This window comes from Bos grunniens, chromosome 5 (assembly GCF_055505025.1).
Source record: "Bos grunniens cultivar Pamir isolate PY7600 chromosome 5, Bosgru_T2T1.0, whole genome shotgun sequence".
NCBI lineage: Eukaryota > Metazoa > Chordata > Mammalia > Artiodactyla > Bovidae > Bos > Bos grunniens.
In genome coordinates, this window is record NC_141169.1 from 8,366,939 (window position 1) to 8,385,961 (window position 19,023).

Below are 19,023 nucleotides of genomic sequence, written 5' to 3' on the forward strand. Positions count from 1 at the left end.
ATTGTATCCTCCTTTGAGCTTAACACCTTGGACTTGCAGAAGTAATAAATCATTCTGTTAACTGATCAAGATGATATTTTTCTACACCTCCCCAAAAGACAGTATAAAATTTCCACTCTTAATTTCTAAGAGACACCTCCTTGAAATAAGTACTTTTCTATTACTAAAATTATGAAGAAACCATACTTCATTTAAATGAGTATAATAAGCTCATCACAGATAATGTTGAAATAGCTTATTTCCCTGAACGTATATGGAGAAAAATACTGAAAATCAACCTGTGTTGTATAAAAAATGAAATAGAATAAAATACATAAATTTTTTTATAAGTTTACACTTTCATAGTAACTTAAGATGTCCTTGATTTTCGGATTAATTATTGTGTGAGAGCTTGCTCTGGTTTGCAATATGTGCCTGGCGTACTAGAAGGGCTTGCATTTGTCAATTCTTCTCTGTACGTGATGGAGGAAGTACTTTAGGGGACAAGTATGGAACCTTTCCATGGCTCAACCTTTGGATCTCTAAAAATTAACAGCAGGCTTGTCCTCAGATTCTTATGCAATTTTTTTTTCCTTAACCACCCATTCTTCATTTTTCAGTAAAGGCCTGGGGGTTCTGAACAGAAATCATTATTTTACCTCTTGTTCTTTTTTGCTTTCTTCAGTTCATGGCTCTTCATTATCACTGGTCTCCAGCACTTCTTCTCTGTACTCCACGGTAAGTGTTGGCTGTAAAAAAACGTTTTGCCTTCGCCAATCTTTTTAAATAGGTTGACATTTACACAGAAGTTTCACAGTGACATAAAGGTGTACTCTAAGCTCTTGCATATCCACTAAGGAGGCAGGTACTCTACCAATTCTTCTATAACACACTTGTATTTGTAATCAATGAGTGGATGAAAAACTGAACTTCATAAAATCTGATGGTTTATGACTCAAAACCCTTAAAACCATGTACTATTCTCCATCATAACTTTATCATACTGATCACTTTTCTTTGTTTGGTTCTCTGACTGGTAACTGTTTTATGGCATTTTCTTCATTTTCTTTTTTTTTGTTTTTTAAGTTCATTTTTTGAGAAAATTGTATTAAAGGGTAAAAGCCTAAAAGGCTTAATGAATTTTTAAACTAAATCTTCTTAAAGAGGGTGATTTTTAAAACTTAATTTCTTAAGAGACAAATGCCAGTATATCAACTTATTTTTCCAGTGTGTGAAATATATTTTGTTTTTACAAGTGTAAGTTTTCTGCCCAGTTACTATAATTTCATGCTTTTCTAAAAATTAGCCTACAGGGAGTTATGTTTTATAAAAAAAATTCCTTCATCCTAAGTATATTTTAGTTGATGAATCTCATTGAGGCTTGAACATTATGACTAACCCCTAATTCATATTAAAAGTTCATGAAAAGTTCAAAAGCCTCAGCTGTCACCAAGTAATTAAGCATTAAGGGCAATACTGATTTTTTCATTCATTTGCATTAGTTCAAATATTATGGCCCTCTTATATACTTATTGCTTTAGAAAGTTCCTCAAGATCAAACTATCATTGGCAGAGGCAATATTTTTCTTATCATTTCTCCTTTTAATGACTAAAATTGTCAATAGATCTAAGAATAATTAAATTACTGTTAGTGTTTAGATAAATCTACTGTTTTGGGCAAATGGAGAAAAAAGTGAGACATGTTAAAATGTATTGGAAACAAACAAACAAACAAAATATGTTAAGATGTAGTATTCCTCCTATTAGGCCAATACCACTGCTTGAGGGGAGGTATATTCTGAATTGAACCCTTGCAGTTGAAGTCTCTCTATAAGATCAAAGGTGCAACATCATTGTCATCATATTTTAAATTATACAGAAGCAGTATTTGGATAAGAAACCACCTTCATGTAGCCTGAGAAAAATTCAAGAAGAAAAAAAGCATGAGCTGAGGAAAAACAGATGGCTAATTAGTATATACAAGTCCAATAGGCCTTTCTGTGATAATAAAAATACTCCATACCTGTACTAGATAATATAGTAACTTCTAGTCACATGTGGCTATCGAGTATTTGAAGTGTATGTGGTATGACAAAGGAACTGAATTTTTAATTTTGCGCACTATAAATTTGGGCTTCCCTGGTGGCTCAGATGGTAAAGAGTCTGCCTGTCAATGCAGGAGACGTGGGTTCCATCCCTGGTTCAGAAAGCTCCTCTGGAGGAGGAAATCGCTACCCACTCTAGTATTCTTACCTGGGAAATCCCACAGACAGAGGAACTGGGGAGGATACAATCCACGGGGTTGCAAAAGAGTCAGGCACGACTTAGTGACTAAACAAAGACAACTTTAAATTTTATAGACACATGTTCCTGTGACTACTATATTGGATATTGTAGGTTTACAGGAGATGTCAAAATAACAAGGGTAAATTAGAAAGTATAATGGGAAGTACTGCATTAAGAGTACAATATGAAGTAGGAAGAGATGAAAATAAAGAGACTATACACACATGTTTATGTGATAAAATAGATGCTCATGTTAAGTGTGAAAATAGTGGATTAGGTGATCAAAACATGAGAAGGTGATATTATTCAGAAATGAGGAAATTTAAATAGCTTTATTGGAAATGATGGAAATTATATACTTGTACTGATAACCTTAGACAATTCAGATAAATGCATTTTTAGTGGAATAATGAAGAGAAAACTCCAGATGATGAGTCACTCTGTCTCCAGTGCTCCATTACCAATGCACTGAGATTTAACTGGCAAAGAAAAGGTATCTGTGAAAGTGTTTTTCAAACCAGGAAGTGAAGAATCAGTTTATCATTTTTTTCCATGCCTCCTTAAGGACTGTGGATAAAGATTCGGTTGATTTACATTTTTGACATCAGAAAAGTTGCTCAATTTCTTTGGACTATACCTGTAAAATAAGTTGGCAAAGAGCAGCCAGATCTATTCGGTCTGTTCAAGGGACTTCTGCAATTATTAGAGAAGAGGGTCATTCTATACCATTAATTAAAAAAAAAACTGTAAACTTCATGGGAGCACCATTGATATCATAGTCTTTGTGAATTGCACCTTTTGAAATTATGCCAAGTGCAAGTAATACAGTTGTGCATGATATTCCTTCATGAAATAATTAAAGAGTTCCCTGACAATCCAGTGGTTAGGACTCCACACTTGCACTGCCAGGGGCCTGGGTTCAGTTCCTGGTTGGAGGACTAAGATCCCGCAAGCCAAGCTATATGACCAAAAAAATAAAGAAAAGAAAAGAAAAATTTTTTTTAGAAGATTGTTAGACACTTTGTTTTATTAGGCAATACACTGTTCTTAGGAACCAGGGATAGAAACAATCTTTGATACCATCATTTACACAATTTATCAGATTATATTAAACTAACAAAGATGACATTTGCCTGTCAAGTTACAAGTACAATAAATCCAACTGAAAGGATTCTTTCTTCACATACAGCTTTTGAAGTCTCTACCAATTATAATTTGGTGAAATTTTCAAAAGTATCTTGTTATAAAGCTGAATAAATCATCTTTCAGAATTTTTGAGCAGAAAGATCCAGTGAGATTACAAACTGGTTGAAAAACACAGACTCAATCTGACCCACCAAGCTGTTACCCTTGGCAAACTTTGGGTTTGTGTGTTTGTTTTTAATTCTAAGCCAACACCATGAAATATGGAGTTTTACATGAAAATTCTAATTTCTAAGTTCCTTTTGAAAGTAAGTGGAATATCTAGCAACATGGAGATGAAATTCTTCCAGGTTTACGCATGCTAAATTGTTTCAGTCGTGTCCAACCCTTTGCGACTCCATGGACTGTAGCCAGCCAGACTCTTCTGTCCATGGGATTTTCCAGGCAAGGATACAGGAATGGATTGCCATTTCCTTCTCCAGGGGATCTTCCTGACCCAAGGATTGAACTCACATCTCTTACGTCTCCCCCATAGGCATAGGCAGGAAGTCTTTACCACTAGTGTTTACAGCATCACCCCTTTAAGATGTTGTGTGTGATCTCATCACACAAGATGTTAGTGTGATCTCAGACAAGACCCAGCCTCCACCGATTCTTCTCTTGCTGACACTGAAGCTGATTTTGCATTGTTAGTTATTATTGTGCTTTTGCATTTCTTGAAGAAAAGAAATAACTCTGTAGTATCCATATCTTTATGAAAAGTGGGGGGAAATAGCCTAGGAAGGCTGTGTGTGTGTGTGTGTGTGTGTGTGTTTTAATACCCAGGGCACTTTTTATTTATGTGTCTAGTTCTATTAAGTATTTAAATTTTTGATCTTTGCAATAGATGTTTTCTGAGTGGCTGTACATTAAAAATTGTATTGAACTGGTTTTGTACTTTTAATCTACTTTGTATTGATTTAATAAGAGTGAGGGCTGTGTTAGTTCTTTGTGGATCCCTTCAGCATATTTCCTAACACACAGCTAATAATAAAGCAAATATTTTTTAATTAATAAATTTGAAAGGATAAATGAATGGCCAAGAAAGGCCTACAGAATAAAGAAACATCTAATATATATTTTATTTAGGCAAGATGTTTTATACTGTTTACCATCCTTGAGGACATTGAGCCAGCTTCAAAACCATTATTTAACACTGAGAAGTAATCATGTTTCATCATATATCATCAATCTATACCTAAAACACCAAAAGAAATATAATATTAATAATCTGGCTCATTGCTTCCACTTTATGGTAACAGCTACCAAGTATTGCTAACCAAAGCGTATGAAAGAAAGCAAAGATTAAAGAAAAAGTTATGAAAAGTCAGCAAACAAAATGATTCTATACAGTATGCATATACATATATATAATTAATATGTAATAGTTATGCATGTAGTTAGTGTATGTAACTTATTCAGGGTTTTTTATTAATAATAAAAATGTGATGGATTTCTTTTTAGACAATTTTTGTAAATAAAATACAATGCTCTTTTAAACATGCAAAGTACTTACTGAGCGTCAGTTCTGTATAATCCTAGCAATCCTAAAAGCAGGATTTGGACAGAATAAACTGGCAGTAAATATTCAAAATACCAGGGAAACCAAATAGGGTTAATCACACCATATGTGTCAAGGTAAACAACTTCCAACTTTCTTTCTGTCTATGAAATTGTCTTAAAATTCCAATATATGTCTGATTCAAAAATCAAACTATATGAAACTTTGAAATTATTATAATTTTAAAATATTGAATCTTTACTTAAAGATTCACTTAACTTTAAAATAAATTTGAGATGTAAAACATTAAAGCTTTATGTCAGTGTTTATTTTTAAAACAGTTTTGCTATAAAGGCTATTGGGATTCTACTAGGTAACTACTGTTTATATAACCACTATCTTACTAAGTATTCAGTTCAGTTCAGTCACTCAGTCGTGTCCTACTCTTTGTGATCCCGTGGACTGCAGCATGCCACGCCTCCCTGTCCCTTACCAACTCCCAGAGTTTACTCAGACTTATGTCCATTGAGTCGGTGATGCCATCCAACCATCTCATCCTCTGTCATCCCCTTTTCCTCTCGCCTTCAATCTTTCTTAGCATCAGGGTCTTTTCCAATGAGTCAGTTCTTCGTATCTGGTGTTTCAGAAGTTTCAGTTTCAGTATTAGTCCCTCCAATGAATATTCAGGATTTCCTTTAGGATGGACTGGTTGGATCTCCTTGCAGTCCAAGGGACTCTCAAGAGTCTTCTCCAACACAGTTCAAAAGCATCAATTCTTCAGCACTCAGTTGTGTTTATAGTCCAACTCTCAAATCCATACATGACTACTGGAAAAACCGTGGCTTTGACTAGATGGACCTTTGTTGGCAAAGTAATGTCTCTGCTTTTTAATATGCTGTCTAGGTTGGTCATAACTTTTCTTCCAAGGAGCAAGTGACTTTTAATTTCATGGCTGCAGTCACCATCTTCAGTAATTTTGGAGCCCCCCAAAAATAGTATGTCACTGTTTGCAATGTTTCCCCATCTATTTGCCATGAAGTGATGGGACCAGATGCCATGATCTTAGTTTTCTAAATGTTGAGTTTTAAGCCAACTTTTTCACTTTCCTCTCTCACTTTCATCAAGAGGCTTTTTAGTTTCTCTTTGCTTTCTGCCATAAGGGTCGTATCATCTGCATATCTCAGGTTATTGATCTTTCTCCTGGCAATCTTGATTCCAGGTTGTGCTTCATCTGGCCCAGTGTTTCTCATGATGTACTCTGCATATAAGTTAAATAAGCAGTGTGACAATATACAACCTTGATGTACTCCTTTCCCAATTTGAAACCAGCCTGTTGTTCCATGTCCAGATGCAACTGTTGCTTCTTTACCTGCATACAGATTTCTCAGGAGGCAGGTCAGGTGGTCTGGTATTCCCCCCATCTCTTGAAAAACTTCCCAGTTTGTTGTGATCCACACAGTCAAAGGCTTTGGCATAGTCAATAAAGTAGAAGTAGATGCTTCTCATAACTGTCTTACTTTTTTGATGATCCAACAGATGTTGGCAATTTGATCTCTTGTTCCTCTGACTTTTCTAAATCCAGCCTGAACATCTGGAAGTTCATGGGTTATGTACTGTTGAAGCCTGGCTTGGAGAATTTTGAGCATTACTTTACAAGCGTGTGAGATGAGTGCAATTGTGCAGTAGTGTGAGCATTCTTTGGCATTGCCTTTCCTTGGGACTGGAATGAAAACTGACTTTTCCTGTCCTGTGGCCACTGCTGAGTTTTCCAAATTTTCTGGAATATTAAGTATAGCACTTTCACAGCATCATCTTTTAGGATTTGAAATAGCTCAACTGGAATTCCATCACCTTCACTAGTTTTGTTTGGAGTGATGCTTCCTGAGGCCCACTTGAGTTCTCATTCCAGGAGGTCTGGCTCTAGGTAAGTGATCACACCACCATGGTTATCTGGATCATGACGATCTTTTGTATATAGTTCTTCTGTGTATTCTTGCCACCTCTTCTTAATATCTTCTGCTTCTATTAGGTCCATACCATTTCTGTCCTTTATTATGCCCACCTTTGCATGAAATATTCCCTTGGTATCTCTCATTTTCTTGACGGCATCTCTAGTCTTTCCCATTCTGTTGTTTTCCTCTATTTCTTTGCACTGATCACTGAGGAAGGCTTTCTTATCTCTCCTTGTTATTCTTTGGAACTCTGCATTCAAATGGGTATATCTTTCCTTTTCTCCTTTGCTTTTCACTTCTCTTCTTTTCACAGCTATTTGTAAGGCTCCCTCAGACAACTGTTTGCCTTTTTGCCTTTCTTTTTCTTGGGGATGGTCTTGATCCCTGCTTCCTGTAGAATGCCACAAACCTCCATCCATAGTTCTTCAGGCACTCTGGTCTATCAGATCTAATCCCTTGAATCTATTTGTCACTTCCACTGTATAATCATAAGGGATTTGATTTAAGTTATACCTGAATGTCTAATGGTTTTCCCTATTTTCTTCAATTTAAGTCTGAATTTGGCAATAAGGAGTTCATGATCTGAACCACAGTCATCTCCCAGTCTTGTTACTATCTATCCCAGTATCTTACTAACTATACATATTTTTAAGACTAGAGAAAATATATAAAAGAACAAAACCCTGTTTAAAAGAGGTGCTTATGCATAAAAAAATATCCTGAGTTATTTTACTTTGATTCATTTTATGTTTTCTGGAGAAATGAAAGAATTAAAAAGTGGTTCAGGTAGTTCTGCATCAGTTAATCAGGAAGTGTCCGGAAAAGAGAGATAGGAGGTAAGAGATTGTTTTTCAGCCTTGGAGCTGCTCGAGGCAGTGAACAGACTTGTAATATTCAGCAATATTATGCATTCTCCAGCTTTTTTCAGGTTGAGGGAGCTTCCCAAGTATAATGACACATGTAACTCATTGGCATTTTTGCAGCCCTGTGAGAAGAAGAAAAACAGAGCTAGGAGTTTTCTACAGCTGAGGCCAAAACACCCCTTGAGGTCCTACAGCAGTGCTTATTTCTGGCATCTGTAGAGCCTGTGTTTGCCAACCACTTTTTTCACCACTTCACAACTGGGTGTTTTACTGTTTTGCTGACTTGCAGCCAAACAAACTTATTTAATGATCATTGCTGCTGCTGCTGCTAAGTCGCTTCAGTCGTGTCCAACTCTGTGCGACCCCATAGACGGCAGCCCACCAGGCTCCCCCGTCCCTGGGATTCTCCAGGCAAGAACACTGGAGTGTGTTGCCATTTCCTTCTCCAAAGCATAAAAATGAAAAGTCAAAGTGAAGTCGCTCAGCCGTATCCGACTCTTAGCGACCCCATGGACTGCAGCCCACCAGGCTCCTTGGTCTATGGGATTTTCCAGGCAGGAGTACTGGAGTGGGGTGCCATTGCATTCTCCAATGATCATTAGGAAAAAGTAAACAAAATAGTAACTAATAAGCTGATTTTCTGTGGCTGTCAGTACAGGTAAATGTTTTTCCTGTAGTTGTATTTGGTATTCTTTATGATTTATAAATCACAGAATAAAATTCCGACTCCTAGGTCTTGGCTAAAAATCTCTATGATTTCATGGAGCACAAATTTCCTAAAATCTGTATTAAAAAAAAAAAAACAAAAACCTCTATTACTTTTTTCTGCACTCACCTTTTATAAAATATAATTTTATAACTTTTGTTTGTGTTATTTGTTGTCTGCATCTTAGGGCAGCACCATCTTTTAATTCTATACTTTTAAAGATTTTAAGACACAATATATATCCATCAGTCAAATAACCTATGTTTTCAAAATACAATATGGTCTATATATAAATAAATATCATTGCAGTTCTACAGTTCCTGCTTTTACTATTAATTTATTTAATATCTTATATTTTATTATTCTTACGTTAGACCAAAATAACATTTTAAATGACACAGTATATTTATTGTATTCTTTTATACTGTGAAATAAATTAATACTCATTATTTACAGTTAAATTCTTTTTCCTTTTATCTTTTACAGGCTGAAGAGAAGGCTCATTCAGAGGTAAGAACCCAGCAGCATTTTTAGTTGACTATTTTCGATTGCATTTAGGATGAAATGAGTAGTTCTACCGCCAGAGGGCTCTGTGATACAGCCCATGACTCAACTCTGCTGATAGAGGTGACCCAGCAATGATAAACAGACTTGGATATTTTCTCTTAAAAGAAAGTGAAACTTAAGTTTTTAGAAGCAAACTCTCTTCTCACATTCTAGCTTGGGGTCTTAACTCAGCACCTATTAAGTTGTCTCTAGTAGTAATCACTTAAAAATCTTTGATGCATGAATAAATGTGTGGTCTCTTCCCCCACTGCTGTAAGACTAATCACAGGATTATGGCAAGTATTACATTTGAGGCCCTAGACCCCCACAATGCAGTTTACCAGCATCTCAGTCCATCTATTATTTGGTCCCAGTACTTTTCTGCTTCTAATCACTTGGCTAATGCAGTATGTTATTCTAATCACACACTTCACAAGTATTTCATTATAATCACATACGAATCAGATTGCAACCTGGAGAGAACATTCTTTTTCTTTCCCTTTGTTTGAAAGTTGTCCTTCCAAGGAGAGCAGAGGGACTTCAATTAGGCCTTTATTCACAATGTGCTAATGACTATTTGATTGGTTTTACCCTGAGCAAAGAAAAATGCATTGGCAATAGCCTTTGCAAAGGAACTATTCCCTTTGAAGTTTTATTTTATCCGTCTTCTAAAGTTTTGTACTATTTTACTTTACAATATGTACATTAAAATATATTTTATTTTCTATATATATATTAGGACTTCCCTGGTGGCTCAGGTGGCAAAGCATCTGTCTATAATGAGGGAGACCTGGGTTCGATCCCTGGGTCGGGAAGATTCCCCTGGAGAAGGAAATGACAATCCACTCCAATACTATTGCCTGGAGAATCCCATGGACAGAGGAGCCTGGTAGGCTCTAGTCCATGGGGTCGCAGAGTCGGACACGACTGAGCGACTTCACTTTCAATAAAAATATTGAGAAAGTGTAAATTATGCCAATTTTATCTGTATAATTGCTAGACCAAAGAGTAAATATGATTTTGAAAAACTTAAATTATTTATATATGGCGACATGGCAGAGCTTCCTACATTGATCATAATATGTGTAGCTACTAAGGCGTACAAGTACCACATCTATTTGCCATATTAGTAGTTACCCACCTCCACTTTAATTATTCATAGCCATAGTGGGTCATTTTCTTTAATGATTTACATTAGTTTCAGGTTTATTGTAGTCTTAATTTTAAAGGAAACATAATCATGTAATAGAGAATAGAAATTTGAGAAGTGTTCTTTGGACTTTGTACTGTTTTAAGAATGAAATAGATGCCTCTTAGAACTATTTGTGGTCACTATCATCTGAATGAACCCAAATTCTCTTTGGATCTCGGTGTGTCTTTTTTTTAAAGTACAGGAGTCAAATGGAATCACATCTACTGAAATTATATTAATATCCCCTGCTTCTATTCCCAGTTTAAAATTTTGTTCTTTTTTAGAATCTTTGAATATTGACCACCATTTCTTCTCTACAAAAATCTAATGAGTAGGAAAAAATAAGCACTTAATGAACTGTACCAAGAATGTTCTTTCAAACTAAGATAGTGTTTTGAAAGTCCAACTACAACAACAGCAACTTGTTTTTGAAGAAATGAGAATCATCAGAGTAGAATGTTTGGCATCTAAGTAATTAAAATCCCTTGAGACCAAAAGTGTACTTGTAAACTTAGTCTTAGATTCTTGTAAACATTTTAACCTTACTAATCACTGTTTTTCATGGCATCATAAGACATGCAGATTAAACTGTGGAAAGTACTGAAACTTAAAAATGATACATACTCTCACCTTTTTTTGGTTCAGTTTATTTGAGTATGGAGTGAACCGAAAAAGGAAAATGTTTTAGCATATTTTTGTTATTGGTTTATCTAGCCATTTACACAGTTTTACTGATTTTTCCCCTGTTTTTCCAAACTATGGATAATCTGTAAGGCGATTCTGCTTGGAGCTCATAGTAACTCACTGAATAAATGACATTATAATAAATATTTGAGAAGGCTTCTCTAAGTGTTAGTAATGAAAACTCCAGCCAATAAAATTATTTTCAAGTATAGAATCATTAAATGTTGAATTGTAGCCAACTTTCAGTGACTGTGGGAATATTCTACAGCTTATTAGTACTTATCAAAATATAGGAAATAAAAATAAACATACAAAAATGGATAGAAAAAGAAAAGACTCAGAAAATATATACATGTATTTAATTTTTAAAAAGAAAAGCTTTTATTACCATAAATTTCTAGAGATAGAAGGACCAATAGACAAAGTGAACTGATTCTGGATTCAAATAGCAATGGCAAATAAGCATTGAAGCAAACAGCAAATGAACAAAAAAGCATCCTTTAATGTGCCAATTCAAACTTCAGTTGTGAACACAGGCACTTGCCTTTCTTCTTATAAGTGGCATTTAATTGTTACTCAGCCAGTTTTTACATTTCTTTAAGTTTTGGAAATTGGTGCTGATACAGTGGTATTAGAATGAACTAATTATAGAGTTTGCTTTTTTGGACTAAGTTCTTAGTTTTAAGTTAAAATCTACTACCATATTGATTTGATTTTTTAATTACATTCAGCAAATCCATAAACTACGGAGAGAGCTGGTTGCATCACAAGAAAAAGTTGCCACCCTCACATCTCAACTTTCAGCAAATGTAAGTCACTTTTAATTTTTTTGACATATTAAAACAGACATTTATATAGTAAATGAGATAATTCTAGTAACAGGCTCACAAACATTAGATGTCCACATGATACAGACTTAAGTCTGTAAATCAGGGGACGTGCACATGGAATCATAACATCTAAATCCAAGGTGATGAGGAATCAGAATGTGGTTAAAATGGCTTTTTGTCTCTTGTAAGGTTGGAATGTTGGTAACATCTAGAAAGGTCATTTCTTTTCTTATTTCTTATTTTTATCATTCCTCATACATAAGACTTTCTTAAGCCACAAGACAGTGAGGGGTTGACAGTGATTGACCATGGAAGATAAAAAATTCATGCACGCAGACTCCTTCAGCACAATTTATTGAACAATTAATGAAGCATCCAATTAATTCTCCAAAATTAGGTTGGTCTGAATTTGGATATCTTAGCTATATTGTAAAGGAGCTATAGTTCTGTCGAAAACCTTGGTAGCCTTCTCATAGTTTAAGGAGCCAAAGATAGCAAAAATGATGGTGATAAAGACTGCCAATGATATTACCATTTACTGAAGATCTGTCAGTGTGCCAGGGAGCACTCAGAGTAGATGCAGACGTCCCGGAGGACATGTGGCGTTGTGCCTGGTCCTGAGGAACAGGGTCTCGAAGCAGCAGTGAGGGGTGAGGAAGCTCCTGCTGTTTTGCCATGTGTCCTGACACCTTTGCTCAACATCAATCTGCTCACTCCCACTGGGTGGCTTTGGGCCTGTTCACTGCCTTACCATGCTCTGCTCTCTCCCTGGAGTTTTTCCATCTCAACAAAGCTTGACATAGCAAAAGTGAGCAGGTGTGGGCCCATTGTGTATGATTTAAATAAGAGAGAATTTCCTTCTGCAGTGTTTAAGTTCGTTCCCTCACAAGGAGTTCATTTTAGCACTGTATTTGAATTGATTTTATCTTTTTTTAACTTTGCGGGAAGTTTGTCTGCAATGAGGAAGGCTTCTATGCCCTGGATAGTAAAGATACAAATGTCTTGAATGATTACTCAGAGTTTTCTTTTCTTTTGTAAATGTCTCTTGCATGGACTTGTATACTCAGTTATTGGATTAATAAATTACTGCTATACAAAATGGAATTTGTGCTTTTACACAGTGATATATACATACCATCTCCATTTAAAAGTAATGCAGTTGACCCTTGAACAACACAGGTTGAATTGTGCAGGTCCACTTATGCATGGATATTTTAAACTCCTCACATAAGTGGATTCACACATTAATTATCTGTATATAAATGGACCCACATAGTTCAAATCCATGTTGTTCAGAGCTCAACTATACACCATCCATGGTTGGTTGACCTCTTGAATGTGTAATTCAAATGCGGAGGGCCAACTATGATATGTGAGCATTCATGGACTTTGGTCCTGAAACTAATCTCCCATGGATACCAAGTGACAAATGTACATGTATATTGTATTAAAAAGAAAAACAGAAATTAAAATAAGCATTTAATAAAAGCATTTAATAAAAAATAAAGCATTAAATAAAATAAAGCATTAAATAAAAAATTTAAAAAGCATTTAATAAGAAGAAAATATATTTGTTTTTCCTGCTGAGGCTCCCAATTCCATTCATGGTTATTGATTTCTTCTGTGTCCTTTAAACATTATTCTTCTATATACTCATGAATACATATATATATAGTGCACACTTGCAAAGGCTCACACACACACACACACACACACCCCGGTGGAAGGAACCAAGTTCTAACATAGGAGGACTGTCCTGGGGGACAACTTAGTGCCACTGTTTCAAAGGGTAACATTTTAAAAACATTTTAAAAACATGTGAGACACTGGCTACCTACCACTTCTCTCAAGTCATGCATGCCACACTGTGGTCACTGATTTGTTTTCATGACTATGGAGTATGAATCCTCAGCTGGCAATTGATATGACCTTCATCCATGAGTATAGCTTCTTACAGTTAAAAAAAAAGTGTTCTTTTATGCATAAAGCAGAGATATACAGAGAGAATATAAATAGGTATCCATCATATCTGTGATAATAAAATGGCCATGGAAGAAGGGGGCAATTAGAGAAAAAAAAATCTATATTGTCTCCCTAAGGGTCAATAAAGAAGAAAAAAAGTAAGAAACACAAAATTAGAGAAAGTGGTGGCAAATACATAAATTTGTTTAAAAAGTGCTAGTCTTGGAAAAATGATCCAAATATCTCCAGCCTTTCCTGTCCATGTCTGTGTTATCAGTAATAGTATATTTTACACATGGCTGGGAGCTTAATCCTATTTTGTATGTTATTCTAGTTTTATGTCATAATACATTTTAGAAATATTCTCAGATCACCTCAGACCCACACAAAACACCACACATAGAACCTTTATTTTGTTTAATAGTGAAAAAATTGGAAATAACAGAAATGTTTTAATAGGTTGATGGATAAACAACTTCTGATACATACATACATACCATGGACAATAGCTATTAATACACACAGCAACTTGGATGGATCTCAAGTGCATTAAGCTGAGTGAAAAAAGTCTGACTTTTAAAGTCACATGCTGTAGAATTCCATTTGTTCAACATTCTCGAATGACAAAATTGTATTGATTGCCAGGGTCTAGGAATGGTGGTCACCTCCTTCCTGAGAGGTGAGTATAAAACTAGGGAGAGCTTGGTGGTGATGAAAGGTGGTTCTTTACATGTGTGCATGTGCATATGTGTACCAATAATGAACTTCTGGCTTTGACGTTACACTGCTGCTGCTACTGCTGCTAAGTCACTTCAGTCGTGTCTGACTCTGTGCCACCCCATAGATGGCAGCCCACGAGGCTTCCCCATCCCTGGGATTCTCCAGGCAAGAACACTGGAGTGGGTTGCCGTTTCCTTCTCCAATGTAGCCATGGATGCAAGCTGGGTAAAGGGGTAACAGGAGTCCTTTCTGTACTCTCTTTGAAACTTCTTGTGAATGTATAATTATTTCAAGTTAAAAGAGCAAACACCTAAAGATCTATCACAATTTTTAAAAGAGATGTCTAGTTTTTAATTTCTTGCACATTTCTATCTTATTTCACCATTTAGTGCTTTTATTATTTGGTGGTAATATGCATTGTTAAAGTTTTTCACCATCAGATAAATGTATTGCTGAAACTGTCAGAAGATAAAAGTCAGGAGATTCAGGTAATGAAGATATGCATTATCTTCTACTCTTTTACAAAACAGTTTATCAAAATTCACTTTAAAGCTATTGCAGTAGTGAAGAACTTGTATAAGTGGATGAGTTCATCAATGTTTATAAAATAATTTTATTGCCAATCCTATTTTAAACATTTAATAGTTTCATAATTACTAGGGGTAGAGTCTTATATATTTATGTCCCTTTGTATTTTTAAGGATATAATCTCCTATACACATTCAGAAATTTGAATTATTTATAAGGTACAAACTGTCTTGAATTCATTATCTTTAGCATCTAGTTTAAAATGTCACTTTAGATTCAGTGCACCATTATGAGTCATCAAAGGATTTACTTGAGAAAACGCTTGGTTTTTCCTCAGTTCTAGGAAATGCTGCATTTGAATTTCATCCAGAGTGTGCTTTACTTCATTGCCTCTGAGTTAGCATCTGTTGATGTATGTAATATATATGCGCATATTTTAATATACTTTTATAAAAATTAATTATAAGACTGAAAAAAGTTTCTGTAAAATTGCTTCAATATAAGTCAAAAAATGTTTACTCTTGTACATTTCCTATTTGGAGTTAGAGATATGTCTTTTATTATTTTATTCAAACCGCAAGTAAACTTAACTTTTTGGTTAAATGAGATCGCTATAACGGCCATTGTTGTATAGAAGTGTAATAGCCATGGTTTATAAATATAAGTCGGAGAAGGCAATGGCACCCTACTCCAGTACTCTTGCCTGGAAAATCCCATGGATGGAGGAGCCTGGTAGGCTGCAGCCCATGGGGTCGCTGAGGGTCGGACACAACTGAGCGACTTCACTCTCACTTTTCACTTTCATGCCCTGGAGAAGGAAATGGCAACCCACTCCAGTGTTCTTGCCTGGAGAATCCCAGGGACGGGGGAGCCTGGTGGGCTGCCATCTATGGGGTCGCACAGAGTCGGACAGGACTGAAGTGACTTAGTAGTAGTATAAATATAAGTTGCAATGTTTGGTTCTATAGAAAATATCATTAACTGTTATTGTTTATTTAGTAGTCATTTTATTGTTTATTTAGTAGTCATTTTAAGATCTATTCAGTTTACTTAATATATAAATAATTCTGTCAGGCCTTAAATGTTTTTCCTAAATTTGGGGTATTTTTGGTTTTTGTAATTGGTGTATCAGATGATTGGACCTGACATTATTATATTTATATGGAGTCCACACAGCAATCTGTGTTTTAATATTTAAATTGGAAACATCTGCTTCTCTACTAAAATGTCTTTTTCCCCTTTGTTAAAAGGGGCACTGGTAAGTCAGAAATATATATGGCTATCTCATCTCATTTGCTTGACAGAGTATAACCCACGTTCAGTGGAAGGTACACTGAGCCTACCCAGCAATTTGTGCAGGTCTCTGAGCAGAGCTGAGAAAGCCCTGGGAAGCCTCTTCATAGAGGTGTGTGCATTAGGATGTCTGTAGAAAGGAGAGGAGCAATGTGGGCCAGTACTGTCGCCTGGCTTTCTTTGAATGAGTACCATTGAACCATTGAACAGGAGCCCCACAGTCCATGGCCCCCAGGAACGAATGGTCATATCAGACAGACAGCCAGTTACCCCTGACCTCTCGCCCACAACTGCTTAAAGCCAAGCCAGGTGGAATGCATTTATTTGTGTCTTAACGTATTTTCTTACAAATGTCAGCCCTTAGATAATCTGGAAATGGGCACGAAGGCTAGTTATTACTACTAGCTTTCAAAGATATTGCTGAATGAATGTGTAACAAAAGAAAGTGCTTTGCCTTTCAGCACGTAAGTCATTTAACCAAACATTTCTCAGGTTTTATTTTGCTTAGGATTGTGCCCTATTTCTTTGCTCTAAAGAGCAAATACTAAATGTATTTTTACATAATCAGGCAGTTACTTTTGTTTTTCTGCATCTCACTTAAGAAAAAATATTTTGCACATAATTAACAATGACAAACACTGTAGGGATAATTATATATATAGATATAGATATATAGATATATGAAATCTTTATGATGTTTCAGAGTCATGTATATAAAATCATCTATACCTAGCTACCTATCTATCTATCCCCATATACATCTATGTAAAGAGTATTTTTTATTTTATTGATGGGATGTTGTTGAATTCTGAATGAACAAATGCAACTGCAGGCATTTTTCACAATGGTATTCCATCTTATTGTTTAGTACCACAATTCTTTACATGTGTATTCAGATTATGTTATGTGATTCCCAAACTAAAGACAGTATATTTTAAAAACTTATCCCTTAACTAATATTCAGTCTTGTCTATTTTATTACCTTGACAGACTTTACCTAACACAAGCAGGGAATATTCATTAATCAGTTCAGTTCAATTCAGTTGCTCAGTCATGTCCAACACTTTGCAACCCTATGGACCACAGCACGCCAGGCTTCCCTGTCCATCACCAACTCCTGGAGCTTGCTCAAACTCATGTCCATTAAGTCAGTGATGCTATCTAACCATCTCATCCTCTGTCGTCCCCTTCTCCTCCTGCCTTCAGTCTTTCCCAGCATCAGGGTCTTTTCTATGAGTCAATTCTTCACATCAGGTGGCCAAAATATTGGAGCTTCAGCTTCAGCACCAGTTCTTCCATTCAATATTCAGGACTGATTTTGTTTACAATTGAAAGGTTTGATATCCTTACAGTCCATGGGACTCTCAGGAGTCTTCTCCAGCACCACAGTTCAAAAGGATCAATTCTTTGACACTCAGCCTTCTTTATTGTCCAACTCTCGCATCCATACATGTCCACTGGAGAAACCATAGCTTTTACTATACAGACTTTTGTTGGCAAAGTAATGTCTCTGCTTTTTATTATACTAAGTTGGTCATAGCTTTTCTTCCAAGGAGCAAGAGTCTCTTAATTTCATGGCTGCAGTCACCATCTGCAGTGATTTTGGAGCCCAAGAAAATAAAGTCTGTCACTGTTTCCATATCTGTGTGCCCTTAATACACTAATGCAATTTTACTCTGACTTGAAAATTATGCAACTTCTAAGGGAAAACTCAGAACCTGTAAACTATGATTAACAGTCCCCCTAAAAATCCACAGTTTTTTTAAAGTCATCATTTTATAAAGTTTTTCAGATAAGATATATTTTCCTAAAGTGTAATCTGATCTTATATTCTCTTTTCTCTCCAATAAGGTGACAAAGATTATCACTGGTAGAAATTCCTTCCTTTATTTACTTATTGTACTGCCTTTCTATTAATCTAATTGGTGAGAAGTTTAACCTTGTATTATATTCAAAGTAACAAAGCTATTGTGATAAATTAAGCCAAGGAGACATAACTTAAAGCAGCACTTAATAAACATACTTTTAACATACTTTTCATTGAGAACAATATGACTCAAAATATTCTTTTATAGCCAATTATAAGTTATTATAAATTAATTAATTTATATTAATTATATAAATAATAAAGAGCAATGTTCTAAAGATTAAAAATTGGCGTTCTAATGGTGAACATTTTATCTTTACTGACAGCTACTACAATAAGCAATATATTGCTCAGATGGTAAAATGAACTAATTTTCTATAAAATGGCACATTCAAGGACTCATAGTCCAACAGCTAAACCTTACAGTTATTTGAGAGACTTGAAGCTTTTCAATGTTATATAGAATCTTGCATTTCTTTTGGTGAATATTAACAAAACTTTTCTATTTTAAAGGAAAGCAAGGAATTTTATCATTAGGATTTAGTAACCCACTGTATCGTCATAGCAGAATTATTTTTAACAGTTTAAACTGGAATCAGCTCTAATGGTCACTATAGACAAATAAATTTTAAATCAGATAGAGCAGTGCTTTACAGTACATTCTAACTCCTGCTAACACACCACATGTGTGAATCTGAAAACACGATGTTAAGCAAAAGCAAGCCATCACCAAAAATATCATGCCACTTGATTCCACTTGGAAAGTTTAAAAATAGGCTAAGCTAAAACATAGTGTTTAGGGATTCAGGTTCAGGTGGCCAAACTCTATAAAATAGAGGCAAGAACATAATTATCACACGAGTCACAATAGTGGTTATCTTTGTGGAAGGCAGAAAGGACAGAGATGAAAAAGGGACAAGGGAGGATTTCCA

General features: G+C 35.4%; 1 protein-coding gene across 8 annotated transcripts in view; it reads left to right on the forward strand.

Annotated features, from left to right (window-relative positions):
- NAV3 (neuron navigator 3) overlaps window positions 1–19,023 on the forward strand; it is a 902,555-nt gene that overhangs the window by 818,985 nt on the left and 64,547 nt on the right. For 7 of the 8 annotated variants that reach the window (XM_086398822.1, XM_086398818.1, XM_086398819.1 and 4 more), the window contains 3 exons: window positions 665–717; window positions 8,956–8,979; window positions 11,623–11,700. In XM_086398822.1, coding sequence (XP_086254948.1) covers window positions 665–717; window positions 8,956–8,979; window positions 11,623–11,700 — 155 coding nt within the window. Of the gene's footprint in view, window positions 1–664; window positions 718–6,754; window positions 6,873–8,955; window positions 8,980–11,622; window positions 11,701–19,023 lie in introns of all 8 variants that reach the window. The other variant, XR_015163426.1, reaches the window with a different exon arrangement.